Source organism: Haliaeetus albicilla, chromosome 7, assembly GCF_947461875.1.
Source record: "Haliaeetus albicilla chromosome 7, bHalAlb1.1, whole genome shotgun sequence".
In the NCBI taxonomy this organism is placed as follows: domain Eukaryota; kingdom Metazoa; phylum Chordata; class Aves; order Accipitriformes; family Accipitridae; genus Haliaeetus; species Haliaeetus albicilla.
In genome coordinates this window covers 23,363,735-23,382,394 of record NC_091489.1, presented here as the reverse complement: position 1 = coordinate 23,382,394, position 18,660 = coordinate 23,363,735, and the positions used below count along the sequence as shown (strand labels likewise).

Genomic DNA, 18,660 nt, shown 5'->3' with positions numbered 1-18,660 from the left:
CCCTCTCGGGAACATCTTTTTAAACAAAATGCTTTCTCCCTTTTTGCTTCACACAGAGAATCAATTCTTTAAAATGCAGAAAACTGTCAGATCTCAAAGAACTGCTCCCCCTCATCTTCACAGTTGTTAGAAGTCTGAAATTAACGTATTTTAAATTGTTTAAATTAGGCTTTTTGTTTGTTTTACTTATTCTACTTTCATCTTTCCATTTGTTGAAAGACCAGATTTCTTCTTGTACAATTCATTACATGCTCTTCAAGAAGAGGAGGGGGGTGGGGGGAATCACAATAGGGACTCAATGCTCTCATCCTACTAGGCTTATGCCTAGTATGGTAAATGAACATGCCTGATAGAAATACATATTTGTAAGCAGACAGGACTTGCTTTGTCACAAAGAAATATTTTTTGTTAGCTCACTTTGTTTCTGTGCATCACACTCATTCCTTTTCCATCCAGTTGCTGTAAATAAGTGACCAACAGGAAATATTTCAAGGAAATACTGAAGGCAGGCATTGAGATTTCTCTCAAGTGAATAGCAGCTGCCATTAAGCTGCCACATAAGTGAGAGTGCAACCTATGAAATCCAGTTCTGGAACTACTGCTCCTTCAGCAAACACTGATTAAAACACTTTGATAATAGGTTCTCCATCTGCAAAGCCCAGACAGGTTGGAGCTCTACACCCTGCATCATTCCCCATATTCTGTTCTCCATATTCAGAAAGTTAGGGACAAACCTCAACCACCTTTAAATTCACATTTCAAAAGTCCAACACAATGTGTGTCATCTAGATTTTATGATCAGATACAAGATACAACTCTGGAGTGAGAATCAGTTACTTTGGACCAGATTCCAGACAGAATTTCAAACCTTAATCATAAGTTGTGTTCTAGTAACACAGAAATTTAGCAGCTGCCTAAGCCTAAGAGGTGCCAAAGCTCATTATACACTTCTCTGGTTTTATTATTTAAATCCGAATTTTCCCTATCTGTTTGCAGATCTACTTCTCACCACAGTTAACACAGACCTGAAACCAACTAGCGAGCTGCAGCTCACAGGTATTGCTGACCTCACCACCAAGTTTTGCAATTCCAGCTGCTCAGTGGAACAGTTTTAACAAAAGGTACCGAGAAACAGTCTGCAGACTAGTTCCCTAAATCTCAGCTCAGAGATGTTGTTGATAAGCAAAACATGATTTTCAGGCTGAGGAAACTAGACTCCATTCCCTAAATGTTACCAAGTGATGTTATAATCACTTATTTCTGCAGAAATGCTGGAAACACAAAACAGAGCACAGATCCTTGTTTAAAGAACAGCTGTAAGAACCTCCTTTTCACAGAATGCTCTGGGGATTGGGATCCCAAACACATATAGGAGCCTTCCTGGCGTAAGTTTCCAAGAGGGCTCAGAGTGCAGACAGCAGCATATGCTGCTTCCCATTAGCTAGCTCAATTATATCTTCAAGGTCCTAAAAATGACCCTCTCCTCGAAAGAAACTCAAACAGCCCACTACTGATAGCATTTACTGTAGTAGGTCACCAGTGGTTCAGGCAAGGCAGAAGCAATTTACAATTCTACCACACCTTCAACATAACAATTAACTGCATGATTGGATCAACAGATCAAAAGAATCTGTTCTTTAAATTTAAAAAGGTGCTAAGCTAACCCAGCTGTTACCTGATACAAATACAGGTCCTCTTCCATTACCACAGAAAAACCCAAACCAAAAAAAAATACTATCTTGCAACTGATTTAATTATTGGTGTGCTAAATAAAGGTGTGCTAAACCAGCACAGAGGTGAACTTTGCTTGTCAATCAGTAACAGTGGGCTATGTGAACTAGGAAAGAAGGTAGGTAAGGATCACAAGTATTAATATGACAGCAGCAGAATGTAGATGCATTATGAAATGTGAGGTATTAATATATGTATTTCACCTTGTATATGTATGGCATATTAAAAAGAGTTAATCAAGAACCAGATCAAATTTATTACTTGGAGGGTGTGTGTGTGTAATAATTCAACCTTGAAGAAATGTTACAATAAAAATTGTTGTTCCGACCAATGCTGCTTCCTATAAAACTCCGGTATATTATGAAATCTTGGCAGCACAGTGTTATCTGATTCCGGAAGTTCTTCTGTATTTCTCCCACGAGTTAAAGGGCCAGCTTCTAGCTGGAAGAGCCAGCTTCCTTTCAACTAATCTGTATCTCATCTATATCTCTGTAGTAGTATTCAGTTTGCTTGCATGTTTAGCAGAAGTGTGAATTAGTTTTGAGGGACCTCCTGAAATGGTTCTGTAATCTGAAACCAAACTCTCTTACTCTATTAATCTCGCTCCGAAAACCAGAATATCTACACAGCTCCAGGTTAACCAAGAACAATTCAAATCTGTTGACACGTCTCACAAGTGCTAAGCATTTCTGGACAGAAGTGCAAAATCAAGTCAACTGCTTAGAAGGCAAAATATAGATTTAGGGTCAAGATTCCTGTTTCTCTCCCACTCCATCCCTCCCTAACCAAGATCATAAATTGCAGTCTAAGAGACACCTCTTCAGCAGCTGACTAGCTCTATAGCTCCCTAAGCTTGCAGGTTTTTCCCCATTTGACCTGGAAGTTCCTGCAGCTCGCATCTTCCAACAGAAAGCTGGACAGGTACTACACATGGGAACAAAATAGCTAGAAAAGTGTACATAAGCCCTTAGAGAGCTCAGTCCAGGAAGCATGTTCAGCATGCCCATAGGATCCAGATCCTCATAAAATCCACCAGAGGAGAATGGACTACAAGAGTAACTGAGTGGTTACAGTTCAGTCAGATCTACAGAAGAGCGAGGGATGGAATCCAGCTGTGTACCTACCAGTCCTAGAAATGTGCTTGGCTGGAGTTTTTGAAAGCAAAGCTCCTGTTTCTGAAACCATGCAGCAGCGGGGCTAAGAGAGATTTGGACTTGGGTCTTGGGAAGGGCAGAAGCACCTGCCTATTGCTCAGACTTTAGCCAATTAAATTTCAAAAAGGAAAGGAGAACAGGATTGTAGGTAACCCCTGTGGCATGTCTCCTTCCATCTAAGCCTGGGCATGTTGGTTTTAGTACGCCTTGCTTGTCACAAGGGCAGGGGAGACACAGCAGAAGCAAGAGAGGAGATGGAAAAGTCATGATGAGACTAAGGACTTGCTGAGTCCAGCACAAGATGGTTAATTATGTTCAGTGACTGTCTTCACAATGCTCCAGTTTCAGCCATTGATTTAAGTTTTCACCTGACAACTGACACTTTTTTTTTTTTTTTTTGGTTGACATCTTGGAACCTTGGTGTCTGTCACAGGTTGGCAGGTATCTCTGGAAGACCAAGTTAGAAGCCATGAGACTGAGTGAATTTACTGAGCCGATTTTAGAAAATAAGGCATAAGGGTTTTTACAGAGCCAGTTTGTTAATTTTAGGTTGAGGGAAGACAACCCCAATGTACAGAAACTTTTCAACAAAGCAAAAGTGCAATTTTTTCTTCCTGTCTATTGAGATTTAAAGAAATTCCTTCTGGAAAAAAATACAAAATGTAGCTGAAAAAATAGGCAAAACACCAATCTGTGCCACCAATCTGTGCTACAAATACCAACTCCTAAAACTTGTCTTGAAAAACAAAGATCAAAGTTTTTACTAAAAAAACTGACATACTTAACTGATCAGAATTCATTTGCAGCTTTAATAAAAAAATACCCATTTCTGCATGCACACTACGTCCTGTACATCATTAAAAACATGCATGCCAATACCTAGCCATATGCTGTTCATGGCTAGCTCCCTTCTCATGAACAGTATACCTTGCATAATTTGAGAGATGAAGTTGTATTTGCTTTATATATATACACACACATATTAAAAATATAATGGAAAAGGGAGGGAAAGGGAAAAGGACTGAAATTCCCAGCAGCCTAACTTCCCTCTAACTTGAACACCCCAGTTATGTGGGTAAAAAAAGTTAGGTGATATGAATCTAAGCCCAAGTATATTAAAACTTGCATAGTCTTATTTACATATCTAATATGTACTTCCAAAGGCAAGCTGCAAGGCTACACCTTCTGTCCCTGCTAAACAATTCAAGCTCCAGCAAATATTTGAAGCAATCCTTGCTCAGCAAACATCTCAGCCTACCATCTTAAGGTGCCACATAACTAACCAGGACAAAACTGGCTTATTACCAGCAGCCATCTCACTAATTATTTATTAGTTTGGTGAATACAGAGTGATACTGTACCTCCCCAGGATAAATCACACTTAACCATACATACAAAGGACTGGTTCAGCTGTGCGGGGTGCCACAAACCTGCCAAATGAGCAGGTGAAGTCAAAGAGTGAATTCCCATGAATGAATCTGAGAAAATAACCTCAAATGGGGGACACCACCATTATTAAAGTTTTATATAAAACATTCATAAATACAACTTACAGCATTGTGTGATCTTCTGGATGTTAGAAGTTATGCGTTGGGCCAGTTGATTAGGATCCCCAAAACCCGCACTGTACGACATGGCTGAGTAGATTCGCTCTCAAGATCATCCACGATGGGAACAAGTCAGACAGTCTCCACCTATTAAGGAAACCTAAGCCCCCCCGCCCCAGAAAACAGAGTTATGTCTTGGTCATTGGTTTACAACTGTATTCATCATCCTAAAGAAGAATACACAGGAAAAGATTAAAGAAAACTCCATATAGTAATATTTATCCTCTCCGAAAACACAGTACTTCAAAGACGGAATTTAAGGGAACACTTTCTTAAAAAAGTATTAAATAAGGATATGACATCCTTTTTGTATTTCCTACAATAACTCTTAAGATTCTTAGCAATACACACAGCTTAAGGTCTGCTATTACACTACAGCAGCTACATCACAGAAACTACAACCTTTGTCAAACTTCTTACATATTTTCCCCATTGTAAGCAAAGAAAAAGTATGAATTTTCATTTGTTGCCATTCCAGAAAAAAGCTGTACATTTAATCTGTCAATGCCAAATCCTCTGATGAGCTATGTCCCAAACCAATTATATGGTTATTTCCATACCATGTATCACCCATCCCACCAATACAACCTAGCATATATAAACCACTGGAAAAAAACCCAGCAGATATCACACAAGTTATCAGAATGAAGGAGGCACCCAGTTCCCTCTAAACACCAATCATTTGTATCAACTTCAGTTTTAGTTGTAATCCAGTTTCATTCTATGAATTGCCAATTTGTCCTGTTTCAGCTGCTGTGTTTCTCAATATGAAGTCATTTTTCAACAACTTGGTCATACTAATACATTTTTAGGGGTGTTTTTTGCACCTAAAACTATGGTATCTTATCTAAGGAGGTCAAAATCTTACAACACAAATACTCACAAATACACTTGCCCTAAAAGTACTCATATACAATCACACAGCATGTAACTATTAGAGTCATATAGCCTGCTTTCCATCCATACAGACCAAATTTCAGCACAAGCTCAAAGATACTCTAAATCTAAATTAACAAGACATAACTTAGGATACACATGCAAATCAAAACCATCCATTTATCTGTTCTGCAGTGAGAATGCAGACTAATCAAGCATACATGCATCCAACACAATCCCACAACTTCATCCAGGCTGTGCTTAGTCTTAACTTCATTCTTTCCAGTCACCTTCACGGGTTCAACATTTTAACCTCACCACTTCCCTGCACGTCCACTGTTCAACCCAAACCATGTGCCTTCCAAGCAATGTCCTCTTCTCCTAGCCTGTCAGCTTCTGGTTAACAGACACTGCTAAAATTCAATTTCAGGGAGAGGGAGAAAGCACATTTAAATGTTTAAACAGAAAAGAAGGAAATGAGAAGGCCAACTGATATGTCAAGTGTGATACCAGCTGTGCTACAGTTCGCAAACACAAGTCCTTATGAACTCTAATTTAAAAAAAATAATAATTAACAGTCCTTGTTGCCAAATATTATTTTCTTTCACCTTCGGAAATGCCTGTATTAATACAGCATGGCAACATCCTGGTTGTTTTACAACACGATGTTTTCATATCTCTATGATACGAAATGATCTCTAGTAGAGCTGCCAAGACATTGCACTGGTCAGACCCATGAAACATCCCACCAGAACTTCACCAGCAATATAACTACAGAGGTCAGGCTCACCCCTGCTGCCCTGCAGGTTACATTACCTATGCCGGACAAACAAGCTGCTCCTACTGCGAAGACAAACCCTGCACGATTTTGAAATGGCTGCTGTAGCAGGGTCCCAAACCCTGCTTTGAGTCTTCAGGCCGTAACGTATCCTCTAGTAATGAACAACCTCACTGCAGATGAGGTGACAAGGAGTGTATTTGCACTCTTCTGTGTACTTGCTGCACAAACACCCGCCAGTCATGCTAGCTCTCTGCAGTATTGTTTCCTGTCTTTGTCTGTACCACATGCAGATTCAAGATATTTCGAGTCACAGACTAAAGTCTGAAGTCAGCCAGTCAGCCAGCCTAAATCCCACTTATCTGGTCTGAGGCTGGCATAACAACCTTTGATCTTTTTGGAAACTCTAGGCAATATTCCATTGAATTTGTACTGTAAGACCAAACCCATGGAAACTTTATAGCGAAAAAATGGCTCTGTGCCTTGGTATACTGACTAAGTAAGGAAATTCTAGCAATTTAGCGGAAAATATAATCATAGGCATAAAATCCAAAGAAACCACCTAAAAGAAGTTAGTTTGAAAAAGAAGATTTCTCAGAACTGTTGACACTGTTTGTTTCTTTTTAAAGTTATGACTATTTCTAGACATATTAGGAGCATGCTAACTACAACGCCAGCACTGGCTAAAAATACTTTTTAGTTAAATATTATATTTAATGTTAAAAGTTAAACATTAAAATGCAGCTGCTCGGGAGAAGAGATAGCAAAAGACCAAATTACCTGGTGTAGAAAGGCTACAGAACTAACTGAAATAGTCCTTCATGATAGTTTTTTCTCCCATCATATTGGTATTCATGAGACAGCTGCCTGTAACACTGTTCTCAGCAACAGCTTTACAATCAAGAGATCTACACAAAATATTTCATCCAAGTCTTGACAAAAGCAGTGATTGACTTTCTTGTTTTGTCTTGAAAATTTCTACATTTAACCATATCTTTAAACAAGTTACACCGCACTATACTGACAAATGTACAGATTGTACAATACCTAAGACTTTGAGCTTTTCAACTTTCTAGCTACATAGTTGGGCTTCTAGCTACATAGTTGGGCAGCCAAACACAACACCTAATGAAAGGATGTTCAGATGACAAACTGCAAAGTCCAAAGGATACAGTTTAGCTTTTCACCTGCATGTGTAGATCTCCGATTGTTTATACAATTCTTTGTATCAACACACATATTTCAATTGAGATTTATAGTAAATTTGTAGGATAGCAGTGCAAATTCACATCTGTTTTACTCCATACAAATTCTTCCACCAGCAACGCTATTACCAAGCATGTTAATAATACAGGTTGGTGACAGGGTAAGCTACTGGTCTGGAGAACAGACAGAAGGAGAGGTAAGGGGTCAGCCATCAGCTCTCACTGCCTCCCAGTCTTCACCACAAACTCCCCAAGTCAAGAAAAAACAAACTGAAGAGCTCAAAGAGAAGGAAAATATTGTATTTGTTTATTATTATTTTTTAAACGGGAAGTTTGAACTTCTTCCTCATTCTAGTTCTCAAAGCAACATGGGTGTCTGAACCGAATGAACACCCTACTTCCACTCACACACCCTTTGCTCGTTAGTGCTGAGTTACTCAAACTCCTCTGAAAACACAGATAGCTGAGCCCTTGGGAAGCCAATGGGAGTTTTGCTAATGGCTTTGACAAGGTTAGGGTTTCAACCACCAGGAAACAAAACAGACACAGGCACCAAGCACTTCCTTCCATATCAAGGTGATAGGACCATTCATCAAGACCCTGAATTTCCATAGAAATTACCTCTTTTCACTACTCTGTTGTGACGTATTTTGGTATTACTGCCTGCATAACTTTTAAAATGGGAAAGTTAATAACCTGCTGCAGCTGAGAGAGGTACACTTTGCATTCAAAGTGGAACACAGCTACATCTGTGGTAGTCTTCAGTTCCTCTAAAAGTTTCAGTTGGGTGTGAGCTTTTGATTGTACCTTTTATTTTCTGCTCAACATCTCTGTCTTTGAATGGGAGTATACCTCATAGCAACTAGGCTTGTCGAGCTACTGAAAAAAGCCTGAAGAACTGAGTCTACTGGCACAAATGAAATAATCAGAACACTTCATCAACACTCACTGAAGCAAGACCTCTCTGTACATACACGAAATTCAAGGAATTCAAAGGATCACCATATATTTTTCCTAATTTCTACATTAACTGGTTCCTGCATCACACTGTAACTCCATACCCAAGCAAAAAATTAACCTGAATATCAACTTGTTTTCTAGAAAGGTGTTTGTCAGGCATGGAGAAAAATCCACTTTTCCTTTGCTATTTCCAGCCAGATCACTGCCAAATGCAGAGACAAGAAAGTGGGAACTCCATAACTGAGCAGCTCCCCAGTGCCATTCTTGAAAGCTCCATCAGGACAAAACGATGTGTCATGACAGGCACAGCACATGTTAGATCTCAGCAGCAGTCACCTAAATATCTTGCTGGTTTCAGCTGGGATAGTTAATTTGCTCCTTAGTATCTGGTACAGTGCTGTGTTTTGGTTTTAGTGTGAGAATAATGTTGGTAAGACACTGATGTTCTAGTTGTTGCTAAGTAGCACTTATCCTAACTTAAGGATTTTTCCACCTCCCATGTTCTCCCAGCGAGGAGGTGCGCAAGAAGCTGGGAGGGAGCACAGCCAGGACAGCTGATGCAAATTAGCCAATGAGATATTCCATACCATAGAATGTCATACTTAGTATATGAACTGGGGGGAGTTGGCCAGGAGGGGCCGATCGCTGTGCAGGCATCGGTCAGCAGGTGGTGAACAACTGCATTGTGCATCACGTGTCTTTTCTTGGGTTTTAACTCTCTCTCTTTTTGTTACATTCCTTTTAATTACAATTATTATATTTATTATTATTATTATTTTTAGTTATTAAACCATTCTTATCTCAAGCCAAGAGTTTTACTCTCCCCCCTCCCCAATTCTCTTCCCCATTCCACTGGGAGCAGGGAGGAGTGAGCGAGCAGCTGCGTGGTGCTTACTTGCTGGCTGAGGTTAAACCACAACACTTGCAGACTCCAGACAGCTACAGTTAATAAGCACCTAATCTATTTTGTATTTTCTCATTTAGACAGTCAAAGAGTTTTCCTTCTCCTATAAATCTTGCCCCCATACATTAGGATAAGAACCCTTAAACAATAATTTTACTGTTTAAGCAATGTTTTAGCATTAGGACCTAGAAATGTTTACATGGATCCTTAACTTTGAGAAGGCAAAAAATACATGCTGCATTCCATAGAAATGCTTGAAAATTTAAATCTGATCTGAATTAGGATTTTATGCCTTTAAATATCCAGAGACATGTCATGAGGCTTTCTTGTATGCGATTTTTTTTTTCCTAAATAAAGGTCACAGAAACAAAGCTTCTCCCAAACAACTCCTAAATGTGACTTCCTTTGTAAACTACTGCCAAAAAAAAAGTGCAAAATCCTTCAAGCAGGGTGAAAACACAGGCAAAAATGACAAACTGCTGAAAGACTTTGGCAACAATAAATCACAGCCAGTCACAATGTTAGCTACAGAAAATTTGTATCATAGTAACAGCCATGATTAGTAAGATTCCTCCAATATAACATTGCTCAATTTATTTCACCTCAGTAGGTTTTACCACCCAAATACTGAGATGAGACAAGGTCCATCTACAGAGTGACTCTGGTATCTACCTATGGCAACTTGAAACACATTACCATCTTCGGACAGCATCTGCTGCTGACTTTAGCAGTAACTTTGCAGCAGGTAAAATCAATACTTAAAAAAAAAAGCTGTTGGAATAAAGGGCAGACTGTACACTGTAAGATAAGTACTCCCTGCTACAGCACCTGAGGGATTCTTATAACCGACTCATAGCAACTGACTTAGTACTACACAGGTGAGCATTAAATCTGTCACTATTTTTTCTAGTGGGGATGATGGAGGGTAAGCTTTTTCTGGATTTATCTATTTTCTCCCCTACACTTAGACTAAAATATTTTGAGACAGAGATTGTATTTTCCACTTTGTGCTTTTACAGCCCCTAATGTGCTGGAATCCTGGTCCACAAAGGCAGGCTGGGGGCTTCCATAATACAAAACCAACTATGGAGCATAATAAACATGCAAACAAAATAGCAGTAAAACAAAATCCTTCCTGCCTTCTTAAAAGAAAACAAACAAACAAACAAAAGTTTTCCAGATTTTCTTTTATCATCTAGTTTCAGGGAGAAGTCAAACTTAAATCCATATAGGGTAGGAAAAAGCAAAGCTTATTTAAAACTTTCTTTGCTCTAATGCAGCAACACTAACATAAAAGATGTCAAAAGGTAATTTTCTATTCCTCTCTGCCCAGTTCCCTCAGCCTTGCCACACTACTCATGCTGAAATATACCAAAACCAAGCTCACATTGTGTAACAGCTAGAAGTATTTTTTTTTGAAAGAAAAAAAAAATACTAGATGTGACACTGGTCAGTGTTTTAGTCATTTTCCCTAGAAATTATTCTGTCCAACAAAGACGTAATTTGAAGCGGTGGCATTTAGAACTGCCCAGTGTGGAAAACTAAATCACAGAAGCCTGAAATACTATTAGGCCTAATGCTTCACCAATGCTCACCGTATATGGCTAAAAAAAGACTATGTTTATCGTTGTCCGATTCATCCACACCAATATTTATAATGAACTAGGTGAAGGAAGCACATAGCTTTCACAAGCCTAAGAGAACATATTAGTTCTCGGGGAAATGCCTTAAGTAAAGGAATTATGTTTCCTAGGTGCACACAAAGCGTTTAGAGGCCCGACGATGAAGCAGGAATAGGAAAATGAACACTGGGTACTGGAATTATTGGGGAGAGGAGGGAACGGAGGGCTGAAAACAGACCTGAGATGGCCATTTCAAAGTGCCAAGTTTCTTGTGCTGCTGATAGACAATGTCTCATGGGAAAACGAAGATGGATCAGAACCACAGGACATCTAGCACGCTACATGTTCTCACCCAAGTCTCCCTAACGGCAGCGTGTTCACTTTGAACCAAATGCTCAGATCAAGTACACTGAGGGAGAAGTTATCTTTGCACAAACATCTGATTGTGCTGGATGCTGAGGCTCTCTGAGGCCTACCAGGATGCTAATGGCTACTTATAGCTCACGTTCTCTTCCCCCCCCCCGCAAGAGTTTCACTTCAACGTAAGCCACCACGAAGAGTGCTAGTTAATATTCTGATAAAAGACTACAAGAGATGTCTTCATGAAGGGAACACAAATCAGTTTATAACAATGCCACCATTTAGCATCACTTTCTTCTAATTTTAATATATTTTAACTTTTTTTTTTTTCTCCTCTTTTCCTTCTTTTCTATTAACAGCACTTGCACAAAACCCTCAGCTCCAAGCAGAAGGGCTGCACTGCTGGCAAAGCACATGCCTGAATGATGACCGGTCAGGAGGGCTCCGCTCGCCCTGCCAGCTCGGCTCTCTGCCTTTGCATGGCTTGTTCATCAGCAGAGGGGTTCACAACACGAGCACATCGCTTCTGGCAATAAGCGCCCTGGGATCTTATCACTGAGCTTCAATTATGATGCAGTGCCTTGCACTTCACGCAAAGCAGAGCGAAACCTTCCACTTCCTTCTACAGTTTCAAGAAGTGCCCATTTCTAATAAAGCGGTGAGTGGCTCACCAGGAAAGCAGTGATAAGATCGGGCCAGGGGCCTGACGCGCCAGGCCCGGGCTTGCTATTTACATAGGTGATTTTTCTAATCTCCCTTCCTCCTGCCGACATGCCTTGCTCACCTCGGATCTGGAACAGCACGGGGAGCGTTTCGATACGGCGAAGGTGACCATCCTACCCTACAGTCCGACATAAGCTGCGGTAAAACAAACACCAGCTGCAGGCCCCGCGTCCCTCTCTGGAGCATCGCGGCCAGCGTCAAGCCCAAAACCATGACATCAGGGGGTGCCACGGGGAGGGCTGCGAGGCAAAGGCTGACACGACCGACCGCGCTACAGAACCGCGCCGCGCCGCGCCCCGCGGCCCGGGCCCTGCCCGCCCCGCGGCCCGCTCACCCCCTCCCGCCCACAGCCGCCCCGCTCGCCCCAGGCCCGGCGGCCCCGGCCGCAGCCGGGACCCGCGGGGCGCGGCGGCCCCGGCCCGCTGCGGCCCTTCCCGCCGCCCTCTGACAGGCTCCCGGCGCCTGGCGGCCCCTTCCCGGCCGGCCGGACACCGCCCCGACCACCCCTTTCCCCCGGGGCGGGCGGCGAGCACCCCCCCGGCGCCCCAGCGGAGCTCCCGCTGCTCTTACCCGGCCCCGGCGAACCTGCTGCCGGCGGGCGGCGGGGCAGGGAGGAGCGGCCAGGCCCCGGCCAGGCCCCAGCCCGTTCCCGCCCCGTCCCGCCGTGACGGCGGAGGCGTGGGGAGGCGGGGCCGCGGCCGCCGGGCGGGCCGCCGGGCGCTGCCGCTGGCGGGCGGCTCCGCTCGGGCCTGCGGGCGGGAGCGGGCGGCAGCGGGCGGCGGGCAGGCCCCGGGGGCTCCCGGGGGGAGGGGGGCAGCCGCACGCAGCACCGCGCGAGTGGAAAGAATGGGGGGAAGGGGGCGTAATTTAAGGAAAAGGTGCTGTTGCCTCGGGAACCGAGGGGAAAACAGTATTGCAGTGAGAAGGAGGATGTTACCACATTAATATCCCGCTCTGAAGCACCGCCTCCAGTTTTGGTCACCTTGTCTGTAAATGGGAGGCGGCACTTAGAGGAAAGTGAGTGGGGAATTACGGATGTATTTAAAGGTGCCCGTAAATGCCGAGATTTGCAACGTTTTGCTGAGAGAGGGGGCACGCGGTGCCGGGAACGGCGAGGAGCGGCGGGTGCGTTGGCGGGGCCGCCGGCCGTGGCCGCGGCGCGCGGGAGGAGCAGGCCGCGCCTGGCAGCCAGGGCTGAGGGGAGCAGAGGCACGGCGGAACCCGCTCTCCTCCTGGCCCGGACACCCGGGAAGAAGCAGCAGGTGAGCCTCGAGGACGCCTCCACACGAGCGGCTGGGGCCCTTTGGCATCCTCCCCGGTTCTTCCAAGGGAACATTACAGGACCAGATGCTCCCGCGAGCCCCAGGGCCGGGCTGCTTCATCTGCAGGATACCCCCCTGTGCACGAAACACCGCAGAGCAAACAGCGCGCAGCACCCGACGGCTAGGAACGCCGTCTCCTCCACACAGCCCAGCCTTGCCTAGGGAAGAGCTGCGGCAGTTGGGAAGTATAAGTTTATTTCTGCCACGTCATAGATCTCGGTCATCGCTAAGACTTAGAAATAACTAGAGCAGTCGAAACCCGAATAACATCCTAACCAAACAACGTCAATAGAAAAGTCCAATAAACTGCCAACACAGTAGAGTGGAGTTAAAGGCCTGAAAGAGACGAGACTACCCTTTACATAGGTGGTTCCTGAGGTGTCTCAAAGCGTGCCGAAAGGCGACACAACATAGCCCCTGAGACTTGCATGCCTACCTCTAGTTCTTATGTTAATTGATGCTTGGAAATGTCCCTTTCTCACTTTCATAAATTAAAGTTACCAAAGAAAAAAATACTCTGATATGCCTATTTGCTGCAGGAATGCTGTATACATCCTCATTCTAGTTTTAATAGGCTATTTTGATTAGCAGTGATTTTAGTGCTGCTACATGTGCAGGAGTTTGCCCCCATGCTGTTGACATACTGGAGCTGATCCAAGATGATCCAACTAGACAGTGCACTAATGAGAGTATAATGCACATCCCTTCTGAATTAAGGCCTCGCCTTGATTTCTATCTCCAAGTGTTTGTTGTATAAACTCCGTTGATTGAGCCCGGTCACTCTTGCTTTATAAACCTTCAGCTGAGTTCACTGTCAGTTTTTCTCAAGAAAACAATCCATCTTTTGCTATCTGATTTCAAACATGTGCTTCTCATTAAAAGAAGTGACCCTTCATCAGTGAGAATACTTTATCTGCACATCACCACTTTGGTATTTTTTTTGAGACTTGGAGGTAATACACAGTCATCACTGATCAATGTTCATTCTTATGCTTTGGAAAAGAGGTATCCTAATGCTTTCCTAGAGATGCTGGGTGTTTTATGAACAAAATGCTGGTGCTCACCTGCTGTTAGCTCACTTACCATCAGCATCCACCTTCTATTGTTACTTAACTGAAAAATCTTTGTGATATGATTCTTTAAAGTAACCAGTTGCAGCAAAGGGGAGGAAAAGCTGAATTATAAAACAAACTTCTCATTAAAATGTTGTCTGTACTACAAAAATACTTAAGTAGCCTCTTTAATATAATCATATAAAATAATTATGAAGATACAGTTAATAGACCATCCAGAAAGTCCTATTTATTGATCAGATACTGCTAAGAGCACAGTATGTCCTCAGAAGATACTGGTTAACTCCTATAGAAAAGCCATTGACTGGGAGAACGTGCTCTGTTTTACCCTTTTAGGTAAAACAGGAGGATCCTTCAGTTTCTGCATGCTTTCCTCTGCTAGCAATGGCATATGGACAGGAGTTGTAAAGACGCTGTCTCTAAGTGTTATGGTCAGAGATGCTGAAACAGGGTGCTGCTACACAATTCTGTCTCTAAACTCATTTCATTAGCTTCTTTCTAGAGCTCCCACACCAGCGTTACCTGGGGACTGAGTTCAGAATCATGTGTTCGCTTACCTTTCCTGTTGCTTTTGGAGAGTGATCAGATTTCAGCTGATTAAACGAAATGGGGAAAGCTCTGGGGAAAGAAAGGGGAAAACGTTGAGACCCTGCAATACATAGGCACAGCGTACCGCAAAGGATGCTCTGGATCTTCACTGACTGAAGATCAGAGTATTTGCCAATTATATTCCTGTTGTGTGTAAAACTGAACTAGAAGGGGTGTCACTTCAAACACACACTGTTTGAGGATCCATACTCAGTATGGTGTCTGATGTTTGAAAGAGTTGCAAGTTAAATCACACTAGCATAGTGTGATTTTGAAAGAGCACACCTTCCTCCTAGCCCAGTATCTGAATCTGCCCCACCTTCCTGTTTCTGTATTTCTGCCTCCCACCTCCTGCTCCTGTCCTGGCACCTAACCAGCAGGCATGCGGGCTCAGCAGGGTGGGTGGCACAAACATCAGGGCTGCCGGTGACACAGGAATGAGGCACTCATTTCCGTACAGCTCCCCATGCCTGCCTGATGCATGATGAAATGAAGGGGAAGCAGCCCAACCCTGGCCTCGTATTCCTGATGAGTGTCCTCTTTCCAAGGCATGAGCGGTGCCTAAGTGGTGCGTAATTTACCTTATGGGCAAATTTCATTCTCTGCTATCACAATCCGCTTGCGCGCCTCTAACTTTAGATAGGAAGAGCAATGCTGCGAGTATTTGGTACTGATGGCAAACCGCCTGGCAGAGCTTACCCAGGTGGTTGTTACCGATGCATTCCACCATCAGGAATTCCTGTTATTGTTGTCGTCATCACCGTTTGCTAATTTAATTAAAATACCCGCTCCAGAACCTGAAATGAGATTAAGTTCCTATTACACTCAATGCTGTACAAAATTATGATGGGTGATGGTTTCCAGCCTGAACAAGCTTATGGGTTAATTACATTGCAGAATGGCCAGTAGAACCTATTTGTTTTAAAAAACCTGTATTGGCCATTTGCATGTTATTTAGGCTGGTGCTTGCTCTCCAGCAGCAGTGATTAACATGGTAGCATATGTTTTAAATAAACAGAAAAAGATTCTCTTCCCAATATTGATCATGTTTCCTTAAAAACAAGCAAAAAGTTTACTAGCAACTTATTTGCAAATCTTTCTTTGCCTTTCTCTTTAATTTTCAAAGACCATATTATACTTTCATCGGCAGTAGTGAAATGACCTGACATTATTATTTCAAAGCCCAGACTTCTGTTAAGTAGTACCTGCAAATACATAATCTTTCTAACTTCAGCCAGACCATTTTGAAATGATAGAGTTATAAAGGGTACAAACTTAAATGGCAATGTTTTGTTCAGATAATGAAATACAAATCTACAGAAGGAAAGATACAAAAAATAAGAAAATCTATGGACTTTGTGGTCAGCAACTAGGTCTAATAGAATCCAATAGATTTTCATTCGTAAAATGAGGTCATTGTTGAGCAATCAGTCTTCAGTTTCAATCTTCATTTTACAGCTCCTCCTCCTTCTCATTTTACAATTCATAATTACCTTCATTGCTTTTTGAAACCGTGGAGAAGAAAAAAAAACAAACCACGCAAGGGAATCCTGACAGAATTTGGCTAGGTAAACCAAACAGACATCAAAGGCAAGGGGGTAGAGGGGGAGTTTTAAGACAAGGAAAACATCATTAAATGATAGGTGCAAAATGCAGTGTCAGAAAATCGGGAAGGCAATCCTGGCTACTCCCAGAGTTTTAGCAGCTTTTCCTTCTCACTTGTTTGCTGTGCCACTGTCACTGTACACATCAGTACTCTGGGTTCTGCTTTTCCCTCTCTCCATCATTTCAGCCTCCCTGTGGGCTAGAAAAATAATGTAAAAAATATCAATATAACCTTGCTCTCTCCTCTACTGTTTGCTACTAGCTTAGGCAGACATTTGCTCTCACCTGTAGTTGCATCCTTATGCCTTTTTGTATTTAAAAACTGACATACACCCTATGTAACTTTGTAAATCAGCACTACCTGCTTTGTGTAAAAATTAGGCAATTGCCTGTGAAGAAAGTCTCTTCAGAAACAGGCAGCAACTATTTCAGGATATCTGGGGAATAGTATGGACACGGCCCTCTTTGGAACTGATTACAGCCAATTTTCAAACTCTTGTCGGCATCACATAACAAACACAAGACTTTAATAAGGTGTGTGTGCTGGGACAAATGTTGTGGAAGGTGAGTCACAGAATGGCATGTCTATTTCAACTGGGGATCTGCCCAAGCCAGCTGTTCAAAAAAATTAGAAAATAAGAAGAGAAATACCAGCTAAGTGGATGTTGAAAAATATTAATGAGAAATGTTATGATATAGTCTATAATATTTTCTACAGTGCACATGAAGGCTCTGGTCATCCCTGGTACAAGTCTACTGTAGGTGTCCTGGAACAAAAGACCCCACAAGTTAAGACTAGTTTCACAGCTTTTCCTGAACCAACGGTAGGAAAACACATAGATCAAGGGATTGCAGGCAGAACTGAAGTAAGCAAACCAAATTAGGTCAAACAGAACTGGGGTGGGTAATGAAATCCAGAAGACTGTTTACCATGGTGTCAATAGTAAAGGGCAACCAGCACAGGAGGTAGACTCCTACAGTTACCCCCAGAGTCCTTGCTGCTTTGGATGCTCTCCTACGTGTAGCTGAGACCTGATACTCATACTCATGTTGTTTATCGGCCTGGCTTGCTTGTTAGCCACAGTAAATATTTTTACGGACAGAACTACCATTACGAGGCAAGGGAAGAAGAATACTGGGAAGTTCAACCACCCCCAGATCTTGTTGAACAGCAGCTGACAGCTACCAACACAAGGCAAGTCTCGCAAAAAACGGCCCAGTCCTTCTGCAGTTGCTTTAGTGTAGAGGAAGACAGAGGTATGTATATGTATATAAGCCACAGACACTGCCCTCCCCACCCCGGTGTAAATGCAGGACACTCTTATGGTGAACTTGGTGGGGTAGAGCAAAGGGTCACAGATGGCACAGTGCCGATCAATGGAGATGAAACACAGGTGAAGTAAGGAGGTCAAGCAGAAGAGTGTGTCCAGAAAGGTGTGCGGCCTACAGAAGTCATCTCCAAAATACCAGCAGATATAATACTCTAAGCCCCAGGAGGAGGTCAGCAAGGGCGAGGGAGAGGAGCAGGCAGTTGGTGGGCTTGTGCAGGGCTTTGAAATGGGAAACGACATGATGACAAGCAGCTTCCCCAGCACCGTGATCAGTGTGCCCAAGGCACAAGCCAGATAAATGGCCAGCTGGACCCCAAAGGGGTGTAAGGTCCTGTAGCAGGAGCCGTTCGCCTCGTAGCACAAGAAGACAAGCATCCCCTTCTCGGCACTGGGAACCCGGGCTGAGCTCACACCAAGCCTGCCCAGGTCCCACTGCGTACCCCGGCTCTGCCACAAGCCTGGAAAAGGATTCGCCTTCCAGCAGAGGTGCCAAATCACTAACCTGAAAAAAAGGTAACAAAAAGCCAGGTTAGAGGGAGAGATGTCTTTTAATCAAGTACTTTTATTAAAGCCATCGCATAGTTTCCGTATTTCAAGAGAAAAAAAGAGCCTGATTTATCTGTTTTATATCTCTATTGAAATAAAACAGCTCTAGATCAGTGTATTCAATTTTTGTGGCATCACTTTTTATATTTTTTTGTTTTCTTTCAGCCAATACCGCAAATAGTTCAGGAAATGCAGCAAGTCCAGAGGTGTGTGGGCAAGCAGTCAACAAAAAGAAGGTCTGCCTTAGAAGGCAAACCAGAGCTGAGTAAGAGGCA

General features: G+C 43.0%; 2 protein-coding genes across 4 annotated transcripts in view; both read right to left on the bottom strand.

Annotated features, from left to right (window-relative positions):
• Positions 1-12,615, bottom strand: part of STX7 (syntaxin 7) — a 34,764-nt gene extending 22,149 nt beyond the window's left edge. For 2 of the 3 annotated variants that reach the window (XM_069787312.1, XM_069787309.1), the window contains exons 1-2: positions 12,491-12,615; positions 4,439-4,592 (exon numbers count right to left, since the gene is read on the bottom strand). In XM_069787312.1, coding sequence (XP_069643413.1) covers positions 4,439-4,520 — 82 coding nt within the window. In that variant the 5' untranslated portion in view covers positions 4,521-4,592; positions 12,491-12,615. Of the gene's footprint in view, positions 1-4,438; positions 4,593-11,981; positions 12,194-12,490 lie in introns of those variants that run through there. The other variant, XM_069787311.1, reaches the window with a different exon arrangement.
• A 4,629-nt stretch (positions 12,616-17,244) lies between these two features.
• Positions 17,245-18,410, bottom strand: LOC104317652 (trace amine-associated receptor 5). Its single transcript, XM_009918560.2, is given in 6 exon segments — positions 17,245-17,319; positions 17,321-17,410; positions 17,412-17,540; positions 17,543-17,984; positions 17,986-18,079; positions 18,082-18,410. Coding segments are annotated over 6 exon segments (963 nt in total). The 5' UTR covers positions 18,215-18,410.
• Between the last annotated feature and the right edge of the window lie 250 nt (positions 18,411-18,660).